This window comes from Rhipicephalus microplus, chromosome X (assembly GCF_043290135.1).
Source record: "Rhipicephalus microplus isolate Deutch F79 chromosome X, USDA_Rmic, whole genome shotgun sequence".
Classification (NCBI taxonomy): domain Eukaryota; kingdom Metazoa; phylum Arthropoda; class Arachnida; order Ixodida; family Ixodidae; genus Rhipicephalus; species Rhipicephalus microplus.
The window spans coordinates 283,097,861-283,125,043 of record NC_134710.1 but is presented as its reverse complement, the minus strand read 5'-3'; the positions used below and the strand labels follow the sequence as shown (position 1 = coordinate 283,125,043).

The 27,183-nt window shown below is 47.2% G+C and overlaps 1 protein-coding gene across 1 annotated transcript in view; it reads left to right on the top strand.

The window, feature by feature from the left end:
* LOC142776144 (uncharacterized) overlaps nt 1-27,183 on the top strand; it is a 40,633-nt gene continuing 13,450 nt past the window's right edge. Inside the window, exon 1 of the mRNA XM_075879248.1 lies at nt 1-27,183. Within this exon, the coding sequence (XP_075735363.1) occupies nt 10,088-10,468 (381 nt within the window). The 5' untranslated portion in view covers nt 1-10,087 and the 3' untranslated portion in view covers nt 10,469-27,183.

Sequence of the window (27,183 nt, the reverse complement as noted above, 5' to 3'; positions counted from 1 at the left end):
GCGCGTCAGGGGGCACCGCCGCACCAGCCCTCGCCACCCCTCCGGCCCGCGCATACCGAGCCGGCGGTTGTGGCACCTGCCCCCAAGGCGGCTGTAGCCCTGGCTACACCGCCTACTCCCAAACAGAGACCGGAGACTCCAGAGTCTTCGGGTCTCAAGGCCTCCCCTCACCAGGCGAGGCCCAAAATCCGAACTAACAGCCCGCATGTGCGGGCATCCAGTGCCTCCGAGGAGGCAATGGATACGTCGGCACCCTTGGTGCCGAAAGAGCGGCGTGGCTTCTTGGAGGGCGCCAAGAAAACAAAAAAGCAAATAACAGGGCCTGGTGATGGCCCTGTTAAGTGAACTCAAACTCCCCGTCTAAACAGCCACTCGCTTTTCGTACACACAGCACTATTTCACATTCACCATGAACACTCAAATTATACAATGGAACGTCAGGGGCCTTCTCAGAAACCTTGACGACATCCAAGAACTCTTACATGAACACTCGCCAAAAGTGCTGTGTGTACAAGAAACACACCTTAATTTAAAACACACAAACTTTCTTCGTAAATACGTTATTTTCCTAAAAGACCGTGTTGATGCTATGACATCATCCGGAGGTGTTGCCATCATAGTGAATCAAGGAATAGCATGCACACACTTACAACTCCAAACACCCCTTGAGGCAGTGGCTGTTCGAGCGGTTCTTTTTGATAAACTGATCACAATCTGCACTATTTACATTCCTCCTAGCTATCAGCTGCAAAAACGCGATTTACACTTTCTAATTGATGAACTTCCGGAGCCTTATCTTCTCCTTGGAGACTTTAATGTGCATAGCAGGCTATGGGGTGACTCTCGGTATGACGCGCGAGGCCGACTGATCGAACAGTTCCTTCTCTCGTCGAGCGCGTGTCTCCTAAATCGAAAAGAACCAACGTATTATAATCTCGCCAATAGCACCTACTCTTCCATAGACCTAAGCATAGTATCTCCATCCCTTGTGTCTCTACTCCAGTGGAAAGTCGTCAGTAATCTGTACGGAAGTGACCACTTCCCCGTAGTTTTGAGCACAACGACAGTAACTGAGTGTCCACCACGTGTTCCCAAGTGGCTCATAAACAGAGCCGACTGGGAACAGTTTCATACTATCGCTTGTCTAGGTTGGAATGACATCTGTACTTTGAACATTGATGTTGCTGTGAACTACTTCACAGCGTTTTTGATTGATGCTGCAACAAAATGCATCCCACAAGCAAATGGACACCCTGGAAAACGATGTGTGCCATGGTGGAACTCTGAATGCCGAAACGCGCGCAAACAGCAAAACAGAGCTTGGAGGCTGCTTCGGAACTCACCAACAGCCGAAAATCTTGAAACCTTCAAGGAAATAAAGACTCAAGGCAGGAGAACGCGTCGGCAGGCCAGAAGAGAAAGCTGGCAGAAGTTTTTATCAGGGGTTAATTCATACACACAGGAGGCTAAAGTCTGGAACATGGTCGGTAGGATAGAAGGAAAACAAGTACACACACTTCCACTCGTAAACACTCAGGGTGATACCTTGGAAGACCAGGCAAACTTCCTCGGTGCACACTTCGAACAAGTATCCAGCTCGTCCCACTATACTGACACTTTCCAAAAATACAGAACAAGAATAGAAAAGCAGAAACTCGAACACAAATCCACTAGATACGAGGCATATAACCAAGCTTTCAGTCTAGCTGAGCTACGAACATCTCTAAACTCCTGCAGCACTTCTGCCCCAGGTTCTGACCGTGTGGTGTATGAAATGCTAAAAAACCTACCAGCCGAAACACGAAAAACCCTACTTTGTTTGTACAATCCTATCTGGTTTTCTGGCACTATCCCTACCTCCTGGAAAGAGGCTATTATTATTCCCATTTTGAAAGAGGGCAAGGACCCTTCTTTAGCTTCAAGTTATAGGCCTATTGCACTTACAAGCTGCTTGTGCAAAGTATTCGAAAAAATGATAAACTGCCGACTTGTACATATCCTTGAAACAAACAATTTGCTCGACCCATTTCAGTGCGGGTTTCGAGAAAGTAGATCCACCACAGACCACCTTGTTCGTATCGAGGCACAGATCAGAGACGCCTTTGTCCATAAACAATATTTTCTCTCTGTGTTCCTCGATATCGAAAAGGCGTATGATACAACATGGCGTTTCGGAATTCTAAGAGACCTGTCCCACCTTGGTGTGCGCGGAAGAATGTTTTATATAATCGAAAGTTACCTGTCAAACCGGACATTCCGTGTCCATCTGGGCAGTGTGCTCTCTCAAACATTTGTCCAGGAAACAGGCGTACCACAAGGTGGCGTGCTTAGTTGCACACTTTTTATTATCAAAATGAATTCTTTGCACTTGTCCATTCCCCGCAATATGTTCTATTGTATATATGTCGACGACGTTCAGCTTGGCTTCAAGTCATACAACTTGGCCATGTGTGAGCGGCAGGTTCAGCTGGGTTTAAATAAGGTCTCCAAATGGGCAGATGAAAACGGATTTCGACTTAACCCACAAAAAAGCATGTGTGTCTTGTTCTCTCGAAAGAGAGGCATGCACTCGGAACCTGAAATTCGACTGAACGGGCAACGTCTGTCCGTCAAAGCCGAGTATAAATTCTTAGGCTTAATCTTGGACAACAAGTTAACCTTTGTACCGTACATCAAGTATTTAAAAACAAAATGTTTAAAAGCCATGAATGTTATAAAAGTGTTGTCACGTACTACGTGGGGTAGTGATAGGCAATGCCTCATGAACCTCTATAAAAGCCTCATTCGCACCCGCTTAGATTATGGGGCCGTTGTCTATCAGTCTGCTACTCAAAGTACCTTGAAGATGCTGGACCCCGTGCACCATTTGGGCATCCGCCTTTTTACGGGTGCTTTTCGCACCAGCCCCGTAGAAAGCCTTTACGTTGAGTCAAATGAGTGGTCGCTTCATCTGCAGAGAACTTACATGTCCTTTGTTTATTTTCTTAAGATGAAAGCAGACAAGAAGCACCCCTCATACTCTATCATTATTGATTTTTCGAGCTCCATTCTGTTTCAAAACAGGCTTTCGATGAGGCAGTCCTTCTCAGTTCCCCTGAAGGGTCTAGCTGAGGACACTGGAGTGTCACCTGAACACAGTTTAATGGCTCCTGTAGCATACCCGCCACCGTGGCAGTGGCAGACTATAGACTGCGATGTGTCTTTTCTAGAAGTTACAAAACATGCGCCCATTGCCCATATCCGAACATATTTCTTGGAACTTCAACACAAATACACACGTCCTGAGTTTTTTACAGATGCCTCTAAGTCTAACTCCTCTGTGTCCTACGCTGCTGTTGGCCCTTCCTTTTCGGATGCTGGCCCTCTACATCCAGGCACAGGTATCTTCACAGCGGAAGCTTACGCGATACTTGTGGCAGCTAAACACATTAAACAATTACAAATACAAAAAGCAGTAATTTATACAGACTCCCTCAGTGTGGTAACGGCTCTGCACAGTCTTAAAAAAACAAAAAAACCCTGTCCTTGTCTCACTTTACTCTATATTTTGCACACTCTACACACTCAACCAACATGTTGTGGTGTGCTGGGTGCCAGGGCACCGTGAGATCCAAGGCAACGTGAGGGCGGATCAGCTCGCTGCATCCGTCCACAAAAACACTGCCCCTACACCCATATCAATCCCGGTCCTTGATCTGAAGCCGTCTCTCAAACGAAACCTCAGGGACTACTGGCAGAGCAAGTGGGATACACACACACAAAACAAACTACTCGTTATCAAGCCACACCTTGGCCATTGGCCACCAGTATCAAAATCACGTCTAACAGAGGTAACACTAACAAGACTCAAGATAGGACACATATACACGACACACACACATCTTTTGTCCGGTAGTGATCCACCATTGTGTGATAAATGTGGTGAGGCTTTAACAGTTCTTCACGTTTTAATTCAATGTAAACATTTAGACACTCTAAGAAGACAACACTTCCCACTATCCTACCGACAACATATACCTTTACACCCTTCAATGTTCGTCGGTAGGGAACCGCTTTTTAGTCACAAATCATTATTAGCGTTTTTAAAGGAAATTCATAGTTTTCATATCATATACCCAGGCATTCCGTAGCACGACCTCTCCTGAGAGGTTTTTGCTGCGGTGGCTACACAAGAAAGCACATGCCTCACGGCCCTTGGACGCAAGGGTATGAACGAGTGAGGCACTTGTGCTAATGTCATACATGTCCACCATCGTTTTTCATTATCACCAACTTTTGTCACCTATTCACACCATGCACACCTTTCACGGCATAGTCATGATTTTATTACTTGTATGTTTTTACCCGCTTTACTGCGAGGAATTTTATGGCCGTTATACAGCCGCTAATCACAACCATTGTCCACATTCCTGTCTCATGAACTGGCGCTCTTTGGCCATCAAATGGCCCTTGCGCCAAAAAACACCATATATAATCAGCGTTTTTAAAAGAAATTCATAGTTTTCATATCAAATACCCGGGCATTCCGTAGCACGACCTCTCCTGGGAGGTTTTCGCTGCGGTGGCTACACAAGAAAGCACTTGGCTCACGGCCTTTGGATGTAAGGGTATGAACGAGTAAGGCACTTGTGCTAATGCCATGCATATCCATCATCGTCTTTTATTATCACTAACTTTGTTCATCTATTCACACCACACACACCGTTCACGGCATGGTCATGATTTTATTACTTGTATGTTTTTACCCGCCTTACCGCGAAGAATTTGATGGCCCTTATACAGCCGCTAATCACAATCATCGTTCACATTCCTTATCCCATGAACTGGCGCTCTTTGGCCATCAAATGGCCCTTGCGCCAAAACACCATATATCATCATGACTCTCGCTGTGATGCACGAGGTCGTCTCATTGAACAATTCCTCATTTCATCGGGTGCTTGAATGTTGAATAGGAAAGAGGCAACATACTATAACCTTGCCAACAAAACTTACTCTTCCATAGAACTCAGTATCGCATCTCCGTCACTTGTACCATTACTTCAGTGGAAAGTCATAAATAATCCATATGGAAGTGACCATTTTCCTTTAGTTTTGAGTACACCAATAATATATGAATGTCCTCCACATGTTCCCAAATGGCTAGTAAACAAAGCCAACTGGGAACAATTTCAAAAGATTACTCACTTAAGTTGGGCTGACATATGTGGATTAGGCATAGATGAAGCTGTGTAGTACTTCACGGCTTTTCTTATTGACGCAGCAGCCAAGTGCATTCCACAAACATCTGGACTGCCCGGCAAACGACACGTCCTGTGGTGGAACACTGAGTGTCAGAATGCGCGAAAGCAACAGAACAGGGCATGGAGGCTGCTGCGGAACTCGCCGACAGCGGAAAACCTTGAGAGCTTCAACAAAATAAAATCTCGAGGCAGGAGAACGCATCGGCAGGCCAGAAGAGAAAGCTGGCACAAGTTTTTGCGAGGGATCAATTCATACACACAGGAGGCTAAAGTCTGGAACATGGTTTGTAGGGTAGCAGGAAGAAAAGTACACTCACTCCCACTCATAAACACTCAGGGTGATACCTTGGAAGATCAGGCAAACTTCCTCGGTGCACACTTTGAACGGGTATCCAGCTCGTCCCACTTTACTGACACTTTCCAAAAATACAGAACAAGAATAGAAAAGCAGAAACTCGAACACAAATCCACTAGATACGAGGCATATAACCAAGCCTTCAGTCTAGCTGAGCTCCGAACACCTCTAAACTCCTGCAGTACTTCTGCCCCAGGTTCTGACCGTGTGGTGTATGAAATGTTAAAAAACTTACCAGCAGAAACACGAAAAACCTTACTTTGTTTGTACAATGCTATCTGGTTTTCTGGCACTATCCCTACCTCCTGGAAAGAGGCTATTATTATTCCCATTTTGAAAGAGGGCAAGGACCCTTCTTTAGCTTCAAGTTATAGGCCTATTGCACTTACAAGCTGCTTGTGCAAAGTCTTCGAAAAAATGATAAACTGCCGACTTGTACATATCCTTGAAACAAACAATTTGCTCGACCCATTTCAGTGCGGCTTTCGAGAAAGTAGATCCACCACAGACCACCTTGTTCGTATCGAGGCACAGATCAGGGACGCCTTCGTCCATAAACAATATTTCCTCTCTGTATTCCTCGATATCGAAAAGGCTTATGATACAACATGGCGTTTTGGAATTCTAAGAGACCTGTCCCACCTTGGAGTGCGCGGAAGAATGTTTCACATAATCGAAAGTTACCTGTCAAACCGGACGTTCTGTGTTCGTGTGGGCAGTCTTCTCTCTCAAACATTTGTCCTGGAAACAGGCGTGCCACAAGGTGGTGTACATAGTTGCACACTTTTTATTATCAAAATGAATTTCTTGCACTTGTCCATCCCCCGCAATATGTTCTATTGTACAAATGTCGACGGCGTTCAGCTTGGCTTCAAGTCATGCAACTTGGCAATGTGTGAGCGGCAGCTTCAGCTGGGCTTAAACAAGGTCTCTAAATGGGTAGATGAAAACGGATTTCGACTTAACCCACAAAAAAGCACGTGTGTCTTCTTCTCCCAAAAGAGGGGCATGCACTCCGAACCCGACATTGAACTGAACGGTCAACGTCTGTCTGTCAAAGCCGAGCATAAATTCTTAGGCTTAATCTTGGACAACAAGTTGACCTTCGTACCGCACATCAAGTATTTAAAAACAAAATGTTTAAAAGCCATGAATGTTTTAAAAGTGTTGTCACGTACTACGTGGGATAGTGACAGGCAAGGCCTCATGAATTTGTATAGGAGCCTCATTCGCACACGCTTAGAATATGGGGCCGTTGTTTATCAGTCTGTGACTCAAAGTGCTTCGAAGATGCTGGACACCGTGCACCATTTGGGCATCCGCCTTTCTACGGGTGCTTTTCGCACCAGCCCCGTAGAAAGCCTTTACGTTGAGTCAATTGAGTGGTCGCTTTATCTGCAGAGAACTTACATGTCCTTTGTTTATTTTCTCAAGTTTAAAGCAGACAAGAAGCACCCCTCATACTCTACAATTATTGATTTGTCGAGCTCCATTCTGTTTCAAAACAGGCCTTTGATGAGGCAGCCCTTCTCAGTTCGGCTGAAGGGTCTAGTTGAGGACACTGGAGTGTCACTTGAACCCACTTTAATGGCTCCTGCGGCATACCCGCCACCGTGCCAGTGGCAGACTATAGACTGCGATGTGTCTTTCCTAGAAGTTACAAAACATGCGCCTATTGCCCATATCCAAACATACTTCCTGGAACTTCAACACAAATACACACGTCCTGAGTTCTTTACAGATGCCTCTAAGTCCAACTCCTCTGTGTCCTACGCTGCTGTTGGCCCTTCCTTTTCGGATGCTGGCCCTCTACATCCAGGCACAAGTATCTTCACAGTGGAAGCTTATGCGATACTTGGGGCAGCTAAACACATCAAACAATTACAAATACAAAAAGCAGTCCAAGTAATTTATACAAACTCCCTCAGTGTGGTAACGGCTCTGCACAGTCTTAAAAAACAAAAAACAAAACTCTTTCCTCGTCTCACTTTACTCCATTTTATGCACACTCTACACACTCAAACAACATGTTGTAGTGTGTTGGGTGCCAGGGCACCGTGAGATTCAAGGGAACGTCATGGCGGATCAGCTTGCTGCATCCGTCCACGAAATAGTGCCACTACACCCATATCGATCCCGCCCCTTGAACTTAAGCCGTCTCTCACACGAAAGCTCAGGGACTACTGGCAGAGCAAGTGGGATAGACACACACAAAACAGGCTACACGTTATCAAGTCACACCTTGGCCATTGGCCACCAGTATCAAAATCACGTCTAACAGAGGTTACACTAGGCCCCCCGGCAGAGGCAACACACCCCTTTGGCCCCGGCTTCACGTAGACGGCACCCCTGAGCTGACCCACCCAGGAGAAATCGGCAGTCGCCTTTTCCTATCTCTCTCTCCCTACATCTTCGTCTTTATCTCTTACTATTTATCTGTCCTGTCTTCTACTCTCTTCCGTTTACTTCTGTTTTTCCTGGCGGCAAGGGTTAACCTTGTGTTGCTCCCCGCAGGGGCGCCTGTGCAAGTAGGCGTTTGGTGTGTAGTGACACCACGGACCCGAGCTAACAGGGGGGTTTCGGCTCCCTCCCTCGCCTAGCCGTGCGTGGCTTTGTTGTGTCCGGGGAAAAGGGGATCCTGGGGGTTGAGCCAATGCTGGGTGATTGGACCTTTAAGGCCGCCCGGCAGAGGTAACACACCCCTTTGGCCCCGGCTTCACGTAGACGGCACCCCTGGGCTGACCCACCCAGGGGAAATCGGCAGTCGCTTTTTCCTATCTTTCTCTTCCTACATCTTAGTCTTTTCTCTTCTTTAAATCTATCCTGTCTTCTCTCTTCTATTTACTTCCGATTTTTCCTGGCGGCAAGGGTTAACCTTGTGTATGTGCTCTGTCTTGGTCACAATATATTTGGTTATAGCGGCTGTGTACGCCTGACGTTGACATGCCTCATATAAATTTAGGACTTGTCACGTCCCCGTGTTGAGCTCCATGGTGGGCTGGCATGGCTGCCGAACTCATATTTAGTTTATGGCTTTTAGATGCGGAAGCATCTTATACTCGCGCTTTGTAGTGCGCCGTCCGTGCCGTCCGCACCGCTTCTCGAACATTCGACAGCTGACGTGCGCGCATGCGCCGTCGCCCACCATCTGTGCCGCGCGCGCTTCTCCTTCGAGAACATTCGACAGCTGACAGCGCATGCGCCGTCGCGCTGTATATATACTCAAGGTCGGCGCTCGCTCGCTCAGTTGCCGCTCGTCGGTTGGTTTGTACGGCACGTCGACGTCCAAGGTCGCGGTGAAATGAATTCCAACGAATCCACAGACACAATGATCGACGTCCCTTCGACCAGCGCCGTCCTTTCGCATACGTGTGTACGTGTTCACTCATTTAACACCCCCTCCTACAACCACGTTAACCAATTTAGCCATCGACCCAAGTAAGTCGCAATTTAACACCCCATTTCACAACCACGTTAACCAATTTAGCCATCGACCCAAGTAAGTCGCACTTTAACACCCCGTTAACCAATTATATGCTCCGCATCCTCCTCAGTGTTCCCCCGAGGGAAGCTGCGGGCAATTTTTTTTCTTCTCTCCCTTCATTGCACGATCGTCCTCTCTCGAAGAGAGGGCGCACCGAAGACTTTTGCAATTATTTCAGCAAACCGAAAGAAACCTTTCCCTGCTACCACGTAATCCACTGTGAAACTGCTGAAAAGAACGCCAGAACTATTTCGGCTTTTTTTGTTTCTAAATGCCTCACCACTACACTTGGACCAGGTTACCAGGCTACAAGAATGGCCAGTGGGGATCTCCTCCTCGAGGTAAAAAGTCAGAGCTAGTATGAAAACCTCTCAAAACTAGAATCGTTTGGAAACATTCCTATCTCAATTAGACCACACCGCTCACTCAACACTTCCCGAGGCCTTGTATCTGATCAAGACTTGCTCGGCCTGACTGAAGGTGAGCTCCTCGAGGCCTGGAAGGACCAGCAGGTGACACAAGTACTAAGAATCAAAATTAGGCGTGATAAGAAGCGAATCCCAACAAAACGCATAATTGTGACGTTTTGCACCAGTACCCTGCCTGAACATCTCGAAACAGGATACTTGAAGTTGAATGTGAGACCCTACATTCCCAACCCACGACGTTGTTTCAAATGCCAGCGTTTTGGTCACGGCTCTCAGAGGTGCCGCGGCCAACTCACCTGCGGAAAGTGTGCCACCACAGGACACGCCACAGACGAGTGTAAGGTGGAGGATGGGGCCCACTGCGCAAACTGCGATGGTGCCCATCCCGCATACTCCCGAACCTGTCCAACATGGAAAAAGGAAAAAGAAATTGTTACAATCAAAATCACACAAAACATTACTTTCCGAGAAGCCCGTCAACAAGTATCTGGTCTTTCCACAAACAAACCATCGTTCGCTGATGTAGTGCAACAGGGGGCAGCACTACAACGGCCTGTGGCAAGTGCCCAGGCGGTTGCCAATGCCCCCACCCACGGTGGGAACAGCCAAGGCTGCCCTGCCACTCGTCAACACAGCGACACCCACGGCGTGTGCAAGCTCTTGCAGCAGCCAGGGTATCCCAGCAGCAAAGGAGGCCCCTTCGACCTCTAGCCCAAGAGGACCGAAGGTTTCGCCCCCCGAGGTGAAGGAGACCCCAGGGTCGGCCGATATGAAGGCCTCGTCTCACCAGGCGATGCCCCAAGCCCACAACATAAGCTCGCAAATGCGGGCACGCAGTGCCTCTGAGAAGGCAATGGACACCACGGTACCCCTGGTGCCAAAAGATCGGCGTAGCTCCCTGGAGCGCACCAAAAGAAATAAAAAGGCAATAACGGTGCCCGGCGACAGCCCTGTTCTTTGAGTTTTAACGTTTAGCTTAAGAAGCAGACACACCCATTTTTCCTTACACACAGCACTACGTTACCTCTAATGTGGCAACACAAATAATACATTGGAACGTCAGAGGACTGCTTAGAAACCTCGATGATGTTCAAGAGCTCTTTTGCAAACATTTGCCGAAAGTGCTGTGTGTACAGGAAAGTCATTTAAAATCTAAAAACATGAATTTTTTGCGTCGGTATGTTCTCTTCCGAAAGGACAGAGATGATGCTGCGGCGTCATCCGGCGGTGTAGCCATTATTGTTAATCAAAAAGTAGCATGCACACATTTACCACTACAAACAACACTAGAGGCAGTGGCTGTTTGAGCAGTTCTTTTCAACAAGCTCGTCACCATCTGCTCTCTGTACATACCCCCCCACCACCGTCTTGGAAAACCATAATTCGTCTCCTTAATAGATCAACTACCCGAAACTTATCTGGTCCTTGGTGACCTGAATGCTCATAGCAGTCTATGGGGTGATTCTCGCTGCAACGCACGAGGTCGTCTCATTGAACAGTTCCTTTTTTCCTTCGAAGCTTGTCGGTTGAATAGGAAAACGGACATATTAAAACCTTGCCAACAAAACCTACTCTTCCATAGATCTCAGCATCGCATCTCCTTCACTTGTACCATTACTCCAATTGAAAGTTCTAAATTAACCCTACGGAAGTGACCATTTTTCTGTCGTTTTGAGTACACAAACATCATACGAATGTCCTCCACGAGTTCCCAAATGGCTTATACACAAAGCCGACTAGGAACAATTTCATAACAAAGCTCAGTTATCTTGGACTGACATATGTGGGCTAAGCATAGATGAAGCTGTGCAATACTTCACAGCTCTCCTTATCAACGCAGCAGCCAAATGCATCCAACAGACATCTGGACAGCCCGGCAAGCGACACGTCCCATGGTGGAACACTGAGTGTCGTAATGCGCGAAAGGAGCAGAATAAGGCATGGAGGTTGCTTCGGAACTCACCGACAGCCGAAAATCTTGACACCTTCAACAAAATAAAGTCTCAAGGCAGGAAAATGCGTCGGCAGGTCAGAAGAGAAAGCTGGCAAAAGTTTTTGTCAGGAATCAATTCATACACACAGGAGGTTAAAGTCTGGAACATGGTCTGTCGGATAGCAGGAAAACAAGTACACACACTTCCACTTGTAAACACTCAGGGTGACACCTTGGAAGATCAGGCAAACTTCCTCGGTGCACACTCCGAACAGGTGTCCAGCTCATCCCACTATACTGACACTTTCCAAAAATACAGAACAAGAATAGAAAAGCAGAAACTCGAACACAAATGCACTAGATACAAGGCATATAACCAAGCTTTCAGTCTAGCTGAGCTCCAAATATCTCTAAACTCCTGCAGTACTTCTGCCCCAGGTTCTGACCGTGTGATGTATGAAATAATAAAAAACCTACCAAACGAAACCCGAAAAACCTTACTTTGTTTGTACAATGCTATTTGGTCTTCTGGCACTATTCCTACCTCCTCTAAAGAGGCTATTATTATTCCCATTTTGAAAGAGGGCAAGGACCCTTCTTTAGCTTCGAGTTATAGGCCTATTGCACTTACGAGCTGCTTCTGCAAAGTCTTCAAAAAAATGATAAACTGCCAACTTGTACGTATCCTTGAAACAAACAATTTGCTCGACCCATTTGAGTGCGGGTTTTGAGAAAGTAGATCCACCTTAGACCACCTTGTTCATATCGAGGCACAGATCAGGGACGCCTTCGTCCATAAACAATATTTTCTCTCTGTGTTTCTCGATATCGAAAACCCCGCAGGGGCGCCTGCGCAAGTAGGCGTTTGGTGCGTAGCGACACCACGGACCCGAGCTAATGGGGGAGTTTCTTCTCCCTCCCACGCCTAGCTGTGCGTGGCTTTGCCGTGTCTGGGGAAAAGGGGATCCTGGGGCTTGAGCCGACGCTGGGTGATTGGACCTTTAAGGCCCCCCGGCAGAGGCAACACACCCCTTTGGCCCCGGCTTCACGTAGACAACACCCCTGGGCTGACCCACCCAGGGGAAATCGGCAGTCGCCTTTTTCCTATCTCTCTCTGCCTACATCTTGGTCTTTATCTCTCACTATCTATCTGTCCTGTCTTCTACTCTCTTCTGTTTACTTCCAAACTTCCTGGCGGCTAGGGTTAACCCTGTGAAAATAGCCTACCTTGGTCTAGGCGCATTGGGTTATGGCAGTGTTGTACGGCTGACGTCTGCAAGCTTTCAGCACCTGCAAACTTGCAGCGTCCCCATGTTGGGCTCTGTGGTGGGTGGCCGCCAACGCTGCTGAACAAAAATAAGACCGGCATGCATGGAGCATTCCCTCTTCTGTCTGATCGTACCGGCCTAAAGCGGGTACGCACCTACGACATAAATTTCTTTAACCAGCCAACAGAAACCTTTCCCCATTTCCACGTCATTCACTGTGAAAAAACTGAAAAGCAAGCTAGGACCGTCTCTCCTTTCCTAGTTTCTAGATGTCTTACCGAAACTCTTGGCACAGGATACAAGGTAACCAAAATGGCTAGTGGAGACCTTCTCCTCGAAATCCGTGACAAAGAACAATTTAAAAATCTAGACCGTCTCTCAGATTTCGGTGGCATATCAATAATCATAACACCACATAGATCAATGAACACAACTCGCGGAGTGGTATCTGACATGGATTTACTTGACTTGACAGGGACTGAACTTTTGGAGGGGTGGAAGAGCCAAAATGTCACTAATGTACAGAGAATCATCATCAGAAGAGATAATAAGGAAACACCAACAAAACACTTATTACTTACATTTGCATCCAGTAAACTACCGGAATCAATTAAAACAGGGTACACAAAGACATCTATCAGGCCGTACGTACCAAACCCTCATCGTTGCTTTCAATGCCAGAGGTATGGCCATGGCTCTGAAACCTGTCGTGGTCGCCAGACTTGTGCACAATGTGGAGTCCTAGGCCATGTGTCTGAGAACTGCAAACAACCGCCACACTGTAAACTGCGAAGGAAACCATGCCGCATATTCACACTCCTGCACATACTGGAAAAAAGAAAAAGAAATAATTACGTTGAAGGTGAAGGAGAACATTACATTTAAAAAAGCACGGCGAAGAGTCACTCCATTCTACCGGCCTACATACGCTGATGCGGCGCGTCAGGGGGCACCGTCGCACCAGCCCTCGCCACTCCTTCGGCCCGCGCATACCGAGCCGGCGGTTGTGGCGCCTGCCCCCAAGGCGGTTGTAGCCCAGGCTACACCGCCTACTCCCAAACAGAGACCGGAGACTCCAGAGTCCTCGGGTCTCAAGGCCTCACCTCACCAGGCGAGGCCCGCAATTCGAACTAGCAGCCCGCGCGTGCAGGCATCCTGTGCCTCCGAGGAGGCAATGGATACATCGGTACCCTTGGTGCTGAAAGAGCGGCGTGGCTCCTTGGAGCGCGCCAAGAAAACAAAAAGCCGATAACAGGGCCTGGTGGCGGCCCTGTCAAGTGAACTCAAACTCCCTGTCTAAACAGCCACTCGCTTTTCATACACACAGCACTATTTTACATTCACCATGAACACTCAAATTATACAATGGAACGTCAGGGGCCTTCTCAGAAACCTTGACGATATTCAAGAACTCTTACACGAACACTCACCAAAAGTGCTGTGTGTACAAAAAACACACCTTAATTCAAAACACACAAATTTTCTTCGTAAATACGTTATTTTCCGAAAGGACTGTGGTGATGCCATGACATCATCCGGAGGTGTTGCCATCATAGTGAATCAAGGAATTGCATGCACACACTTACAACTCCAAACATCCCTTGAGGCAGTGGCTGTTCGAGCGGTTCTTTTTGATAAACTGATCACAATCTGCACTATCTACATTCCTCCTAGCTATCAGCTGCAAAAACGTGATTTACACTCTTTAATTGATGAACTTCCGGAGCCCTATGTTCTCCTTGGAGACTTTAATGCGCATAGAAGGCTATGGGGTGACTCTCGGTATGACGCGCGAGGTCGACTGATTGAACAGTTCCTTCTCTCCTCGAGCGCGTGTCTCTTGAATCGAAAAGAACCAACCTATTATAATCTCGCCAATAACACCTACTCTTCCATAGACCTAAGCATAGTATCTCCATCTCTTATGCCTCTACTCCAGTGGAAAGTCGTCAGTAATCTCTACGGAAGTGACCACTTCCCCATTGTTTTGAGCATAAATACATTAACTGAGTGTCCACCACGTGTTCCCAAGTGGCTCATAAACAGAGCCAACTGGGAACACTTTTATACCATCGCTCGTCTAGGTTGGAATGACATATGTACTTTGAACATTGATGTTGCTGTCAACTACTTCACAGCGTCTTTGATTGATGCTGCAACAAAATACATCCCACAAACAAATGAACACCCTGGAAAACACCGTGTGCCATGGTGGAACTCTGAATGCCGAAACACGCGCAAACAGCAAAACAGAGCTTGGAGGCTGCTTCGGAACTCACCGACAGCTGAAAATCTTGACACCTTCAAGAAAATAAAGTCTGAAGGCAGGAGAACGCGTCGGCAGGCCAGAAGAGAAAGCTGGCAGAAGTTTTTGTCAGGGATCAAATCATACACACAGGAGGCTAAAGTCTGGAACATGGTCGGTAGGGTAGCAGGAAAACAAGTACACACACTTCCACTCGTAAACACACAGGGTGATATTCAGTAACACCGAAAGTTGGGCGAGTTGGTGATTGTTCATGATTACAAATACACTGAAGCTTTCCAAAGACACAAAGCAAAGATAGAAAAGCAGAAACTAGAATCCAAGTGCACAAATTACGAGGAATACAACCAACCTTTCAACTTAGCTGAGCTACAAACATCACTAAACTCTTGCAATAATTCCGCTCCAGGCTACGACCGTGTCACATATGAAATGTTGAAAAACCTGCCGCTCGAAACGCTAAAAACTTTACTCTCTCTATACAATGCTATCTGGCTTTCAGGCACTATCCCTGCTTCCTGGAAAGAGGCTATTGTTATCCCTATTTTGAAACAGGGCAAGGACCCTTCCTTAGCTTCAAGTTATAGGCCCATTGCACTAACCAGATGCCTTTGTAAACTTTTTAAAAAAATAATAAACCGCCGACTTTTACATTTCCTTGAAACACACAATCTGCTCGACCAATTTCAGTGTGAGTTTCGAGAGGGTAGATCCACCACCGACCATCTGGTGCGTATCGAGGCACAGATCCGAGACGCTTTCGTCCACAAACAATACTTCCTCTCAATGTTTGTCGATATCGAGAAGGCCTACGACAGAACATGGCGTTTTGGTATATTAAGAGACTTGTCTCACCCGGGTGTGCGCGGTAGAATGCTTTCCATAATCGAGAGTTACTTGTCCAATCGGAAATTCCGTGTCCGTGTGGGCAGTATTCTCTCGCAAACATTTGTGCAAGTAACGGGACTACCGCAAGGTGGTGTACTTAGTTGTACACTTTTTATTATTAAAATGAATTCCTTGCACCTGTCCATTCCCCGCAAAATGTTCTATTCCACATATGTCGATGACGTCCAGCTTGGCTTTAAGTCATGCAACCTAGCAATTTGTGAGCGGCAGGTTCAGTTAGGTTTAAACAAGGTCTCCAAATGGGCAGAGGAAAACGGATTCCGGCTGAACCCAGGAAAAAGCACGTGTCTTGTTCTCCCGAAAGAGAGGCATGCACTCAGAACCCGACTTTGAACTTAACGGCCAATGTATGTCTGTGAATGCGGAGCATAAATTTCTAGGCTTAATCTTGGACAACAAGTTGACCTTCGTACCACACATAAAGTATTTAAAAACAAAATGTTTAAAAGCCATGAATGTTATAAAAGTGTTGTCACCTACTACGTGGGGTAGTGACAGGAAATGCCTCATGAACCTGTATAGAAGCCTCATTCGCACCCGCTTAGATTATGGGGCTGTTGTTTATCAGTCTGCAACTCAACGTGCTTTGAAGATGCTGGACCCCATGCACCATTTGGGCATCCGCCTTTCTACGGGTGCTTTTCGCACCAGCCCTGTTGAAAGCCTTTACGTTGAGTCAAATGAAAGGTCGCTTCATCTACAGAGAACTTACATGTCCTTTGTATATTTTCTTAAGGTGAAAGCAGACAAGAAGCACCCCTCATACTCTACTATTAATTATCTGTCAAGCTACATTCTGTTTAAAAACAGGCCTTCGATGAGGCAGCCCTTCTGAGTTCGCCTGAAGGGTCTAGCTGAAGAAACTGGTGTGTTCCTTGAACACAGTTTAATGGCTCCTGTTGCATACCCACCACCATGGCAGTGGCAGACTATAGACTGGAATGTGTCTTTCCTAGAAGTTACAAAACATGCGCCTATTGCCCATATCCGAACATACTTCCTGGAACTTCAACACAAATACACGCGTCCTGAGTGTTTTAGAGATGCCTCCAAGTCTAACTCTTCTGTGTCCTACGCTGCTGTCGGCCCATTCTTTTCAGATGCTAGTCTTCTACATCCAAGCACAAGTATCTTCACAGCGGAAGCTTACGCGATACTTGTGGCAGCTAAACACATCAAAAAATTACAAATATAAAAAGCAGTAATTTTTACAGACTCCCTCAGTGTGGTAACGGCTCTGCACAGTCTCAAAAAACAAAAAAACCCTGTCCTCGTTTCACTTTACTCCATTTTATGCACACTCTACACACTCAACCAACATGTTGTAGTGTGCTGGGTGCCAGGGCGCCGTGAGATCGAAGGCAACGTGAGCGCGGATCAGCTCACTGCATCCGTCCACAAAAGCACTGCCCCTACACCCATATCAATCCCGGCCCTTGATCTTAAGCCGTCTCTCAAACGAAACCTCAGGGACTACTGGCAGAGCAAGTGGGATACACACACACAAAACAAATTACACGTTATTAAGCCACACCTTGGTCATTGGCTGCCTGTATCGAAATCGCGTCATACAGAAGTAATACTAACGAGACTCGGGATAGGACACACATACACGACACACACATATCTTTTGTCCGGTGGCGATCCACCATTGTGTGACAGATGTGGTGAAGCATTGACAGTCCTTCACATGGTAATCCAGTGCAAACACTTAGAAACTCTAAGAAAACGACATTTTTCATTACCCTACCGACAACATATACCTTTACACCCTGCAATGTTCGTCGGTAGGGAACCGCTTTTTAGTCATAAATCATTGTTAGCGTTTTTAAAAGAAATTCATAATTTTCATATCATATACCCGAGCATTCCGTAGCACGACCTCTCCTGAGAGGTTTTCTCTGCGGTGGCTACACAAGAAAGCACTTGCCTCACGGCCCTTGGACGCAAGGATATGAACGAGTGAGGCACTTGTGCTAATGCCATACATATCCACCATCGTCTTTTATTATCAGCAACTTTGTTCATCTATTCGCACCACACACACCTTTTACGGCATGGTCATGATTTCATTACTTGTATGTTTTTACCCGCCTTAACGCCAGGAATTTTATGGCCCTTATACAGCTGCTAATCACAATAATTATCTACATTCCTTGTCCCATGAACTGGCGCTCTTTGGCCATCAAATGACCCTTGTGCCAAAAAACACCATATAATACCATTGGCTGCTAATGCATTGTAATAAGATCAGCAAGTGTAACTTTCCAGAGTGCTGTTTATTGTCCTCGTACCCTTCATTCACCAGAATAATTTCAGAGTTGGTGCTGCTTTCTGTTTAGAGCACAACGTAAAATCCCTGCAGTGGCGCCTGCGCAAGTAGGCGTATGGTGTGTAGCGACACCGCGGACCCGAGCTAACGGGGGAGTTTCTACTCCCTCCCACGCCTAGCCGTGCGTGGCTTTGCCGTGTCTGTGGAAAAGGGGATCCTGGGGGTTGAGCCAACGCTGGGTGATTGGACCGTTAATGCCCCCCCCCCGGGCAGAGGCAACACACCCCTTTGGCCCCGGCTTCACGTAGACGGCACCCCTGGGCTGACCCACCCAGGGGAAATCGGCAGTCGCCTTTTCCTATTTCTCTCTCCCTACATCTTCTTCTTTATCTCTCACTATTTATCTATCCTAACTTCTACTCTCTTCCGTTTACTTCCAATTTTCCTGGCGCCTAGGGTTAACCCTGTGCAAATAGCCTACCTTGGTCTAGGCGCATTGGGTTATAGTAACCTTGTACGGCTGGTGTCTGCAGGTTTTAGCATCCGCAAACTTGTAGCGTCCCCTTGTTGGGCTCCGTGGTGGGTTCCGTGGTAGCCAACGCTTCTGAAGAAAATTAAACTGGAATGCATAGACCGTTTCCCTTACTAAGTGATCATACTGCCTTAAAGCGCGTACACACCGAAGACTTAAACTTTTTCAACCGATCAAGTGAAAACTTCCCCCATTTTCATGTTATACATAGTGAGATAAGCAGCAAGCAAGCCAGAACAGTATCCCCTTTTGTAGCAGCCAGATGTCTCACAGAAACCCTTGGAGCCGGGTACGAAGTTACCAAAATGGCCAGCGGAGACCTCCTCCTTGAAGTTTGAGAAAAAGAACAGTTTGAAAAGCTACAGAATCTTTCAACTTTTGGTGACACTCCCATCACTGTAACGCCACACAGATCTATGAACACAACTCGTGGAGTAGTATCTGATGCTGATTTGCTCGGCTTGACCGAAGGGGAACTTCTGGAGGGGTGGAAGAGCAAGAATGTGACCAAATTACAAAGGATCATCTTTAGACGAGACAACAAGGTAACACCAACGAATCACCTAATACTCACGTTCGCTCCCAGTAATCTGCCAGAAAGTATTCAAACAGGATACACAAAGACGTCGATCAGACCATACATACCTAACCCACGTAGTTGTTTTAAATGCCAGAAGTATGGTCACGGCTCACAAAGTTGTCATGGTCACCAAACTTGTGCACAATGTGGAATGTCAGGCCACAATTCTGACAATTGCGAAGAACCATCACACTGTGTGAACTGTGGCAGAAATCATGCCGCATACTCACGGTCTTGCTTATTCTGGAAAAAAGAAAAAGAAATCATCACATTGAAAATTAAAGAAAATATCACATTCAAGGAAGCAAGACGAAGAGTGTCGCCATTTTACGGCGCTACATATGCTGATGCGGCGCGTCAAGGGGCATCGCCGCACCAGCCCTCGCCACTCCTTCTGCCACCGCAGAGCGAGCCGTCGGCTGTGGCGCCTGCCCCCAAGGCGGCAGTAGTTCAGTCTACTCCACCTCCTAGCGAATTGAGGCCGGAGACTCCAGGGTGCTCTGGTCTCAAGGCCTCCCCTCACCAGGCGAGGCCTAAAATCCGAACCACCAGCTCGCATGTGCAGGCACCCAGTGTCTCTGAGGAGGCAATGGATACAACGGTACCCTTGGTACCGAAAGAGCGGCGCGCCTCCTTGTAGCGCGACAAGAAAAATAAAAAACCAATAACGGGGCCGGAAGACCGTCCTGCCACCTGAATTAACGAGCTCACTCCAACACAGGATACTCCTTGTACTCACAGCAGCACCTCTCTTGTTTAAATATGCAGACAGAAATATTACAGCCGAACATCCGAGGCCTTCTTCGAAACCTCGATGACTTACAAGAACTCCTCCATGAACACAATCCAAGAGTGCTGTGTGTACAAGAGACACATTTAAAACGAACAAACACAAACTTTTTACGTAACTACGTAATCTTCCATAAGCATAGAGATGATGCCATGCCCCCATCCGGTGGTGTAGCGGTTATAGTTAGTCAAGGTATAGAATGCACAGAATTACACCCTAAAACTTCCCTCGAGGCGGTGGCTGTCCGAGCAGTTATTCTAAACAAACTTGTCACTGTCTGCTCTTTGTACATACCTCCGCACCACCGTCTTGAAAAACTTCAATTCCAGTCTTTAATAGACGAACTACCTGAACCTTATCTGGTTCTTGGGGACCTGAACGCACATAATGGTCTGTGGGGTGACTCTCGCTGTGATGCCCGAGGTCGTCTCATTGAACAATTCCTCATTTCATCAGGTACTTGTCTGTTGAATAGGAAAGAGGCAACATACTATAACCTTGCCAATAAAACTTACTTTTCCATAGACCTCAGTATCGCATATGCTTCACTTGTACCATTACTTCAGTGGAAAGTCATAAATAACCCATACGGAAGTGACCATTTTCCTTTAGTTTTGAGTACACCAATAATATATGAATGTCCTCCACATGTTCCCAAATGGCTGGTAAACAAAGCCGACTGGGAACAATTTCAAAAGCTTACTCACTTAAATTGGACTGACATATCGCGGATTAGGCATAGATGAAGCTGTGCAGTACTTCACGGCCTTTCTTACTGACGCAGCAGCCAAGTGTATTCCACAAACATCTGGGGCCGGATTCACAAAACTCACTGACGAAAACATTTTTGTGCAAGAGAAATTTTGTTGCGTAAGTCGATTCACGAAACGAAAAAACGTCGTAAGAGGCCGTCGTTTTCACATCAGCCGCTGTAAATAAAGCACGCTTTGACTGCCCGGGAATATGTTAGCGATGGTGATGCAGTTGCTATATTTGCTTACGTCACCGAAAAGTGCTCGTAAGTAGATTCACGAAGCGAAATTGCGCGTAAAAACAGCATGGCTGAGAGAAAATTCTAAGAGTGGTCCGGACCACTCTTAGGAACAATGTGGCTACTTAGAACCTGCTGCCGCGGCGGTATACTGTGGTGCCCTGGCTGGTTTTGAGTTAGTTCACGCCCATTAAGGGCTGCCTGATGACTGCTGGTGCATTTTCATTTCTTTCGGCTCTTTGAGCTTCGCGTATTGTTTCCCTTGTACGCAGTGGATGGTGTTGACAACCACCATCGTCCAATAAGTTCGAAGTCGCAGTAATTGAAGAATTCCATTGGGCGTCAATGGCATAAAACTACGCATGTAAAGATTTGTGGTTGGATGAAAACCAATGTGATACGTGAATGGTCGGTGAATTCGAACGCGGCATGGCATAGGATCAACTTTATTTGTTATGTTGTTGTGTTGCGCCCCGTCTCATCCAATTAAAAGTGCGACTTGAGATCCTTGCCTCATTGGTGGAAATTACCACCAAAGAGGTTAATGGGAGCACATTCTTTACACGCTATTGGAAATAAAAATGAGAGGAAGTTTTCAGTGAGTGGTTCATAAAGTTTGTGCTCTAGTGTACTTTCATTGGCTCTAACTGTCTAAGGGTTGCGATCTCTGAAATACAGCTGTCGATAGATTTTGGGATGATTTGGATAAAGCGTGCTTTGTAAACCAAAGCATATTAGGGGTGCGCGTGATTACGCATGGAACTACAAACAAGTCATGCATATTCACCTTCACTGTTCAGACACCGATATGGACCGTGATAATATCGCAAGCAATCGGAATGAAATGACCCTAGTAACTTTGTATGACACCGAAAATATGCAAACCCTCACAATTCTGGAGCAAACCTTGGCTGAATTCATCCCTGCATCAATTACGAGCCATTTAACTTGGCGCACGAACATCATTCAAAGGTAGAGCGAGCCAGTGACATGTATTTTGTGCGACGCAGCGACCACTTGACCTGAGAATAATAGCGTTGCGAAGGCGAATCCCCTGTCGCATGCTCGGATCGAAGCAGACGACAAACGCGAGCAGATGACGGCCTGGCGGACAGGCACAGCTTGTGATTGGTTGTGAAGCAATACCCTCTACATCAGCTCACTCCGTGACGTTGCCAAAACACTTCTTTCATCTGGCACGCCTGTCCTGTTCGTCATATCACCCCCCTCGCACATAAGAGAGAGAGAGAGAAAACATTTATTGAAAGAAGCTTGTGAGTGAAGGTGGGAGGGTCCCTTATTCCAGGAACCCTCTGGCTTGGACAGCCCGCCGAGCTCGAGCGACGAGTTGACGCTGCTCGACCAGGTCCAGCTGGGAGATGGCAGCCTCCCACGCTTCACTGAGGAGGTCTTGGTTTGCATCTGGTGCTGCTGCTCGTAGTCTTGGGACGCTTACTTTGCACTGCAGAAAGAGGTGCGCCAGAGTGTCTGCCACATTGCAGTGAGGGCAGATGTTGCTGTGCAACGTTGGCCTCATATGGTGCAATAGTATGCCGTGTGTGAACGTGTTGCTTTGAAGACACCTATAGTCAGTCCCTTCGTCTCTTGTGAGTTTTGGATGTGGCGGGGGGTATAACCTGGGTTCGAGCCGATAATATTGCAGTAATGCATGGTACGTTAGTGGTATGGCTTCTCTTGTCTCTGATTCTGTTGTTGAGTGGGAGGTGCCTCGGATCTTGTATGGAAATGCCCGATTGACGCATTCGCGGGCTGCGGTGTGTGCCGCTTCATTTTCTCAAGACCTTCATGACCCGGAATCCACACGATGCATGTGTATGGAGGAGGATTGTCCATGCGCTTTAGTATCCTAATCCCCACCGTGGAGACCCTGCTTTTCAGATAGTTCCGTGCCGCTGTTTGTGAGTCGGTAAAGACCACGATGGGATCCTCACTCGTCTGGGTGGTGAGTGCTATAGCAGCCTCTTCAGCTGTTTCCGCACGTTTGGCGAGGATAGTCGCCGATGCCAGTACCGCGCCCTTGAAATCCGTGACGGTAATCGCGAAGGCATTACGTCTCGGATATTTGGCTGCGTTCACGTGTCGTGCCTGCGGGTCATTGCCGTGTTTTTTCCGGATCATGTTAACCCTGGCGAGCCGCCTTTCTCGGTGACGTTGAGGATGCATGTTCCGAGGGATCTGCTGAATTTCAAGGCTTTCTCGCAGCTGTGACGGTATTTTCCCTTTGCGTTATTCGTTGGGTTCTAGAGTGGGCGATTAGCCAACCTTCGGATTAGGTGGGTGAGCTGTGTCACAGTGTTCTGCAGCTGGGATAGGGCAGCGGAGCCAGACCCATCTTTATGTATGTGTAGTCCAAGGACTCGAAGCATGTCAACTTGTGGTATTTGGACTGCCTGTAGAAAGACTTGTGGGTCAGGAGTGTCGTAGCTTGGTGGTCTACCCCGGATGCGTGCCGCAAGTACTAACAGTTCCGACTTTTCCGGAGCACATTGGAGGCCGCAGGTCTCGAGATATCCTTCAGTGATGCTAACCGCCTCTTGAAGTCGGTCCTCCTGTTCACCCGTGCTTGAACCTCTTGTCCACATAGTGATATCATCGGTGTATAACGCGTGATGTATCCCAGGGACAGCGTCCAAGAGACGTGGGAGCTTAAGGAGGGCCAAGTTGAAAAGCACTGGTGATATCACTGAGCCCTGCGGCGTGCCTTTGTTAGGGAGTTGAAAAAGCTCGCTCCAGATATTGGCAATCCCTACAGTGGCAGTGCGGTTGGTGAGGAAAGCCAGCATATAGGCGTATCTCTTGGCACCGCAGCCGACATCTTCCAGGCTACGCAGAATGGCTTCGTGGCTCACATTGTCAAATGCGCCCTTTACGTCCAAAGCTAGAACAGATGACTTACTGTGCTTGCTCAAGCAGAGAAGAATATCTTCCTTTCTCTGCAAGAGGACGTCTTGTGTGCCGAGCATTTGGCGGAAGCCGAACATGGTGTTTGGATAGTGACCATTGTCTTCGAAATGTGTGGTGAGCCGCTCATTTACCATGTGCTCAAAGAGTTTCCAAGCGCAAGATGTAAGGGAAATGGGACGAAGATTCGCAATCGAGATTGGCTTGTTTGGCTGGGGTACCATGGTCGCCTCTGAGTGCTTCCAGGCTTGTGGTAGCTCGCCCTTCCTCCAGCAGTCGTTATAGTGCCGAAGGAGCGTCGTCAACGCCCGGGGCGGTAGCTGTCGTAGGTGCTTATTGGTCACTCCGTGTTTTCCCGGGCTCGTGTTGCGCATAAGCTTAGCAAGGGCTGCGTGTAGCTCTGCCAGCGTGAAAGGCTGGTCTAGTGCTTCGTTCGGTGCTCCTCGGTACTCCCTGGGCGTCGAATTCTTGATGGAGATAGCTTGCTGGCTAACCGAGCCACAAAGTTTTGCTTGAAGTTTTTGGAATAACTGGTGCTCTGTGCCCTCATAGTAGTGTATGAGCCGCTGAATTGTATTTCTTTGATTAGTTTTGGTGTGGGTGTCGTCAATCAGGGCTCGAAGAATGCGCCAAGTCTTCTTTGTGCTCAATGTCCCTTGAAGTTTGTCGCAGAAGGACCGCCAGTTCTGGCTCGCAAGGTTTTCGGTGTACTCCTGTGCCTGTCTAGTGAGTACGGCGATGCGGCGCTTCAGCTTGCGGTTGAGCTTTTGCCATTGCCATCGTTTAATAAGCGATCTTCGAGCTTCCCATAGGTGAAGGAGATGATTATCGACTGCCGGATTGTCCTCTTTCAAGTGTATCGTTTTGGTATGTCCGTCAGCAACACTTACAATACTGTTTAACCAGGCTTCAATGTCTTCGATAGTCGAATCGTCATCAAGCTCATTCCTGTAGGCGGTCCAGTCCGTGAGCCGAGCTTTTCCTGTCTTGAGCAAGCGGTGAGCCTGTTCGACCTCTATTTGAATTATGTGATGGTCACTCCCTAGAGTGTCTGGTAGCCTTGTCCACGTTGCGTTGTGCACGTCTCCCTCGCACATAAGAGAAAATTTTTTCACGCCGTGAAAATAGTGCAAGTACTTTCTAAGAGCTCTCTTATGTGCTGCGCAGTTGTCGAAAACAACATGGCGTCGTAAACAGCATATTGGTCGGTGCGACTTTCAGCAAACGCTTCTCGCACGAGTTACCTCAGCGTTTGACCGGATGTGTTGTGATTACAGCAGCTCTTTCGGTGCGTGTAAGCAGTGCGGAAAGCTGTGGCAGTGCAATGGTGTACGGTGAAGCGCAGCGAAGCCTGTACGTCGGTGTGGTTATCAAGCGGGGATCGGCGTCGATGTATCGACGGCAACTAGCACTCGAAAAGCCTGCAATGTGTGTTTGTGTGCCGGTAACAGTTCGTTCGCTTGACTTTCCAGTCTCTCAGTTGGGGGCTGTGCGACATTTTGGATTGACAGCGTTTTGACACGTTACTTGAGTGACCCCAAGTACGTACGGAAACGTATGAACTACGCGCTCGGTTCTTGCTTCGCCACTAGTTAGCCCGTACGCTTATATTTACTTGAGAGCAATGTACTGTTCGTGAGTGGAACGATGTTCGTTGTGAACAGTGGTGCTGTGTTGACGTTCCAAGACTTGTGAACAAGCTGTGCTCATGTGACCGAAAATTGAAAGACAGCGTTGATAACTGTTTTGCCCTGCGAAGTTGTGGTGGGGCAGCTTGGCACTTTTGTTTGTTAAGTCGTCACTTCTCCTTTTTGTGATAACCATAGTCCTAGCGCTGTGATGTGATCAACCAAAACTGCGAGATGCTTCATTCTGTTGTGGATCGTGTTACTTTGGAAGCGCGCCTAGACTGTTCTTCGGTAACAACTTGAGAGTTCTATGTGGCAGCGAGAGTTCGTGAACGTCAAGCTTCCCTCCGGCCCCCAGACCTAGCGCTGTGATGTGATCAACCAAAGCTGCGAGATGCTACATTCTGTTGTGGATTGTGTTACTTTGGAAACGCGCCTAGACTGTTCTTCGGTAACAACTTGAGAGTTCTATGTGGCAGCGAGAGCCCGTGAACGCCAAGCTTCCCTCCGGCCCCCAGAAAAAGCAAAGATTTCACCGGTGCCTTGCTTTGGATGAAGTTGTAGGCCAATATCGCCTAACTACAGGTTTCCGAGTTCGTCTGGCCATCGTTTTGCACGGCACTGGAGCCTTGACAACAGCCGGTCATGGCCAGTTCTTACACTATATCAATGAACGTGCACGCCTGGCCAGCCCTTCATTGCTGTCATTGGCAGCTTTCATTCTGCAGATGCCCTTTGCCTGTTGGCCGTACTTGGTTCCTCATGACACCGACGGCTACTAAATGCTGCCATCAGTGAGTTCACCTTGCAGAACTAAATTTCACCGGTACTATAATTCACGCAGTTCTATAACGTTTGCAAGTTTTTAAGCCCATCAGATGTAATGTTTCTCTATGGTAAGTTGAAGCATGAAAAATTTACTACTACTGTTATATACATACATATATTATGGAGCAAATACATAAAAAGTTTTTTGTGATTTGATACAAGGGAGCTCTTGTTTGATTATGAGGTAGGGCCTGTCAATTGACCACGTTTGATAGTTGGAAAGTTAATGTGAATTTATTTTTCAGGAGCCAGGTTACACTTAAAAAATTTATGTTATTTTGGAAAATTAGTTCTATAGACGATTACCACTGTGGTAGTACTATACTTCAGTAGGACATATATATTGCGGTACGTAAATTTTACATGAGGCTTCAGTTTATTTCAAAGTGATTATAGCAGATTTTGGTCACTTTAACGAAGTGATAGCTTCCTCAAATAAGTATTAGAAGTGAGTGCTTTTAATGATTGTTTTTAAATATCTCGTTTTTGGCTATTCACAGATCGCAGATTTTGGTTTGTTAAGGTCCTGGATGCATCGGTTGCACATTCTGGCATATCAATCCTCATCATTACTTGGAGCACCAGTACAAAAAAAGGAAAGACACGTTCTCCCTAACTGTGCAAGCCTATGTCACTGCTGGGACTGTTATCATTCAGCGGATGTGGCGTGGAAGCATGCATGGCAGCCTCATCTGGAAGGACTGCGATCTGCTTGGAAGCTTCGAGGGCACAAAACTGCCTAACGGCTGGCTGCAAG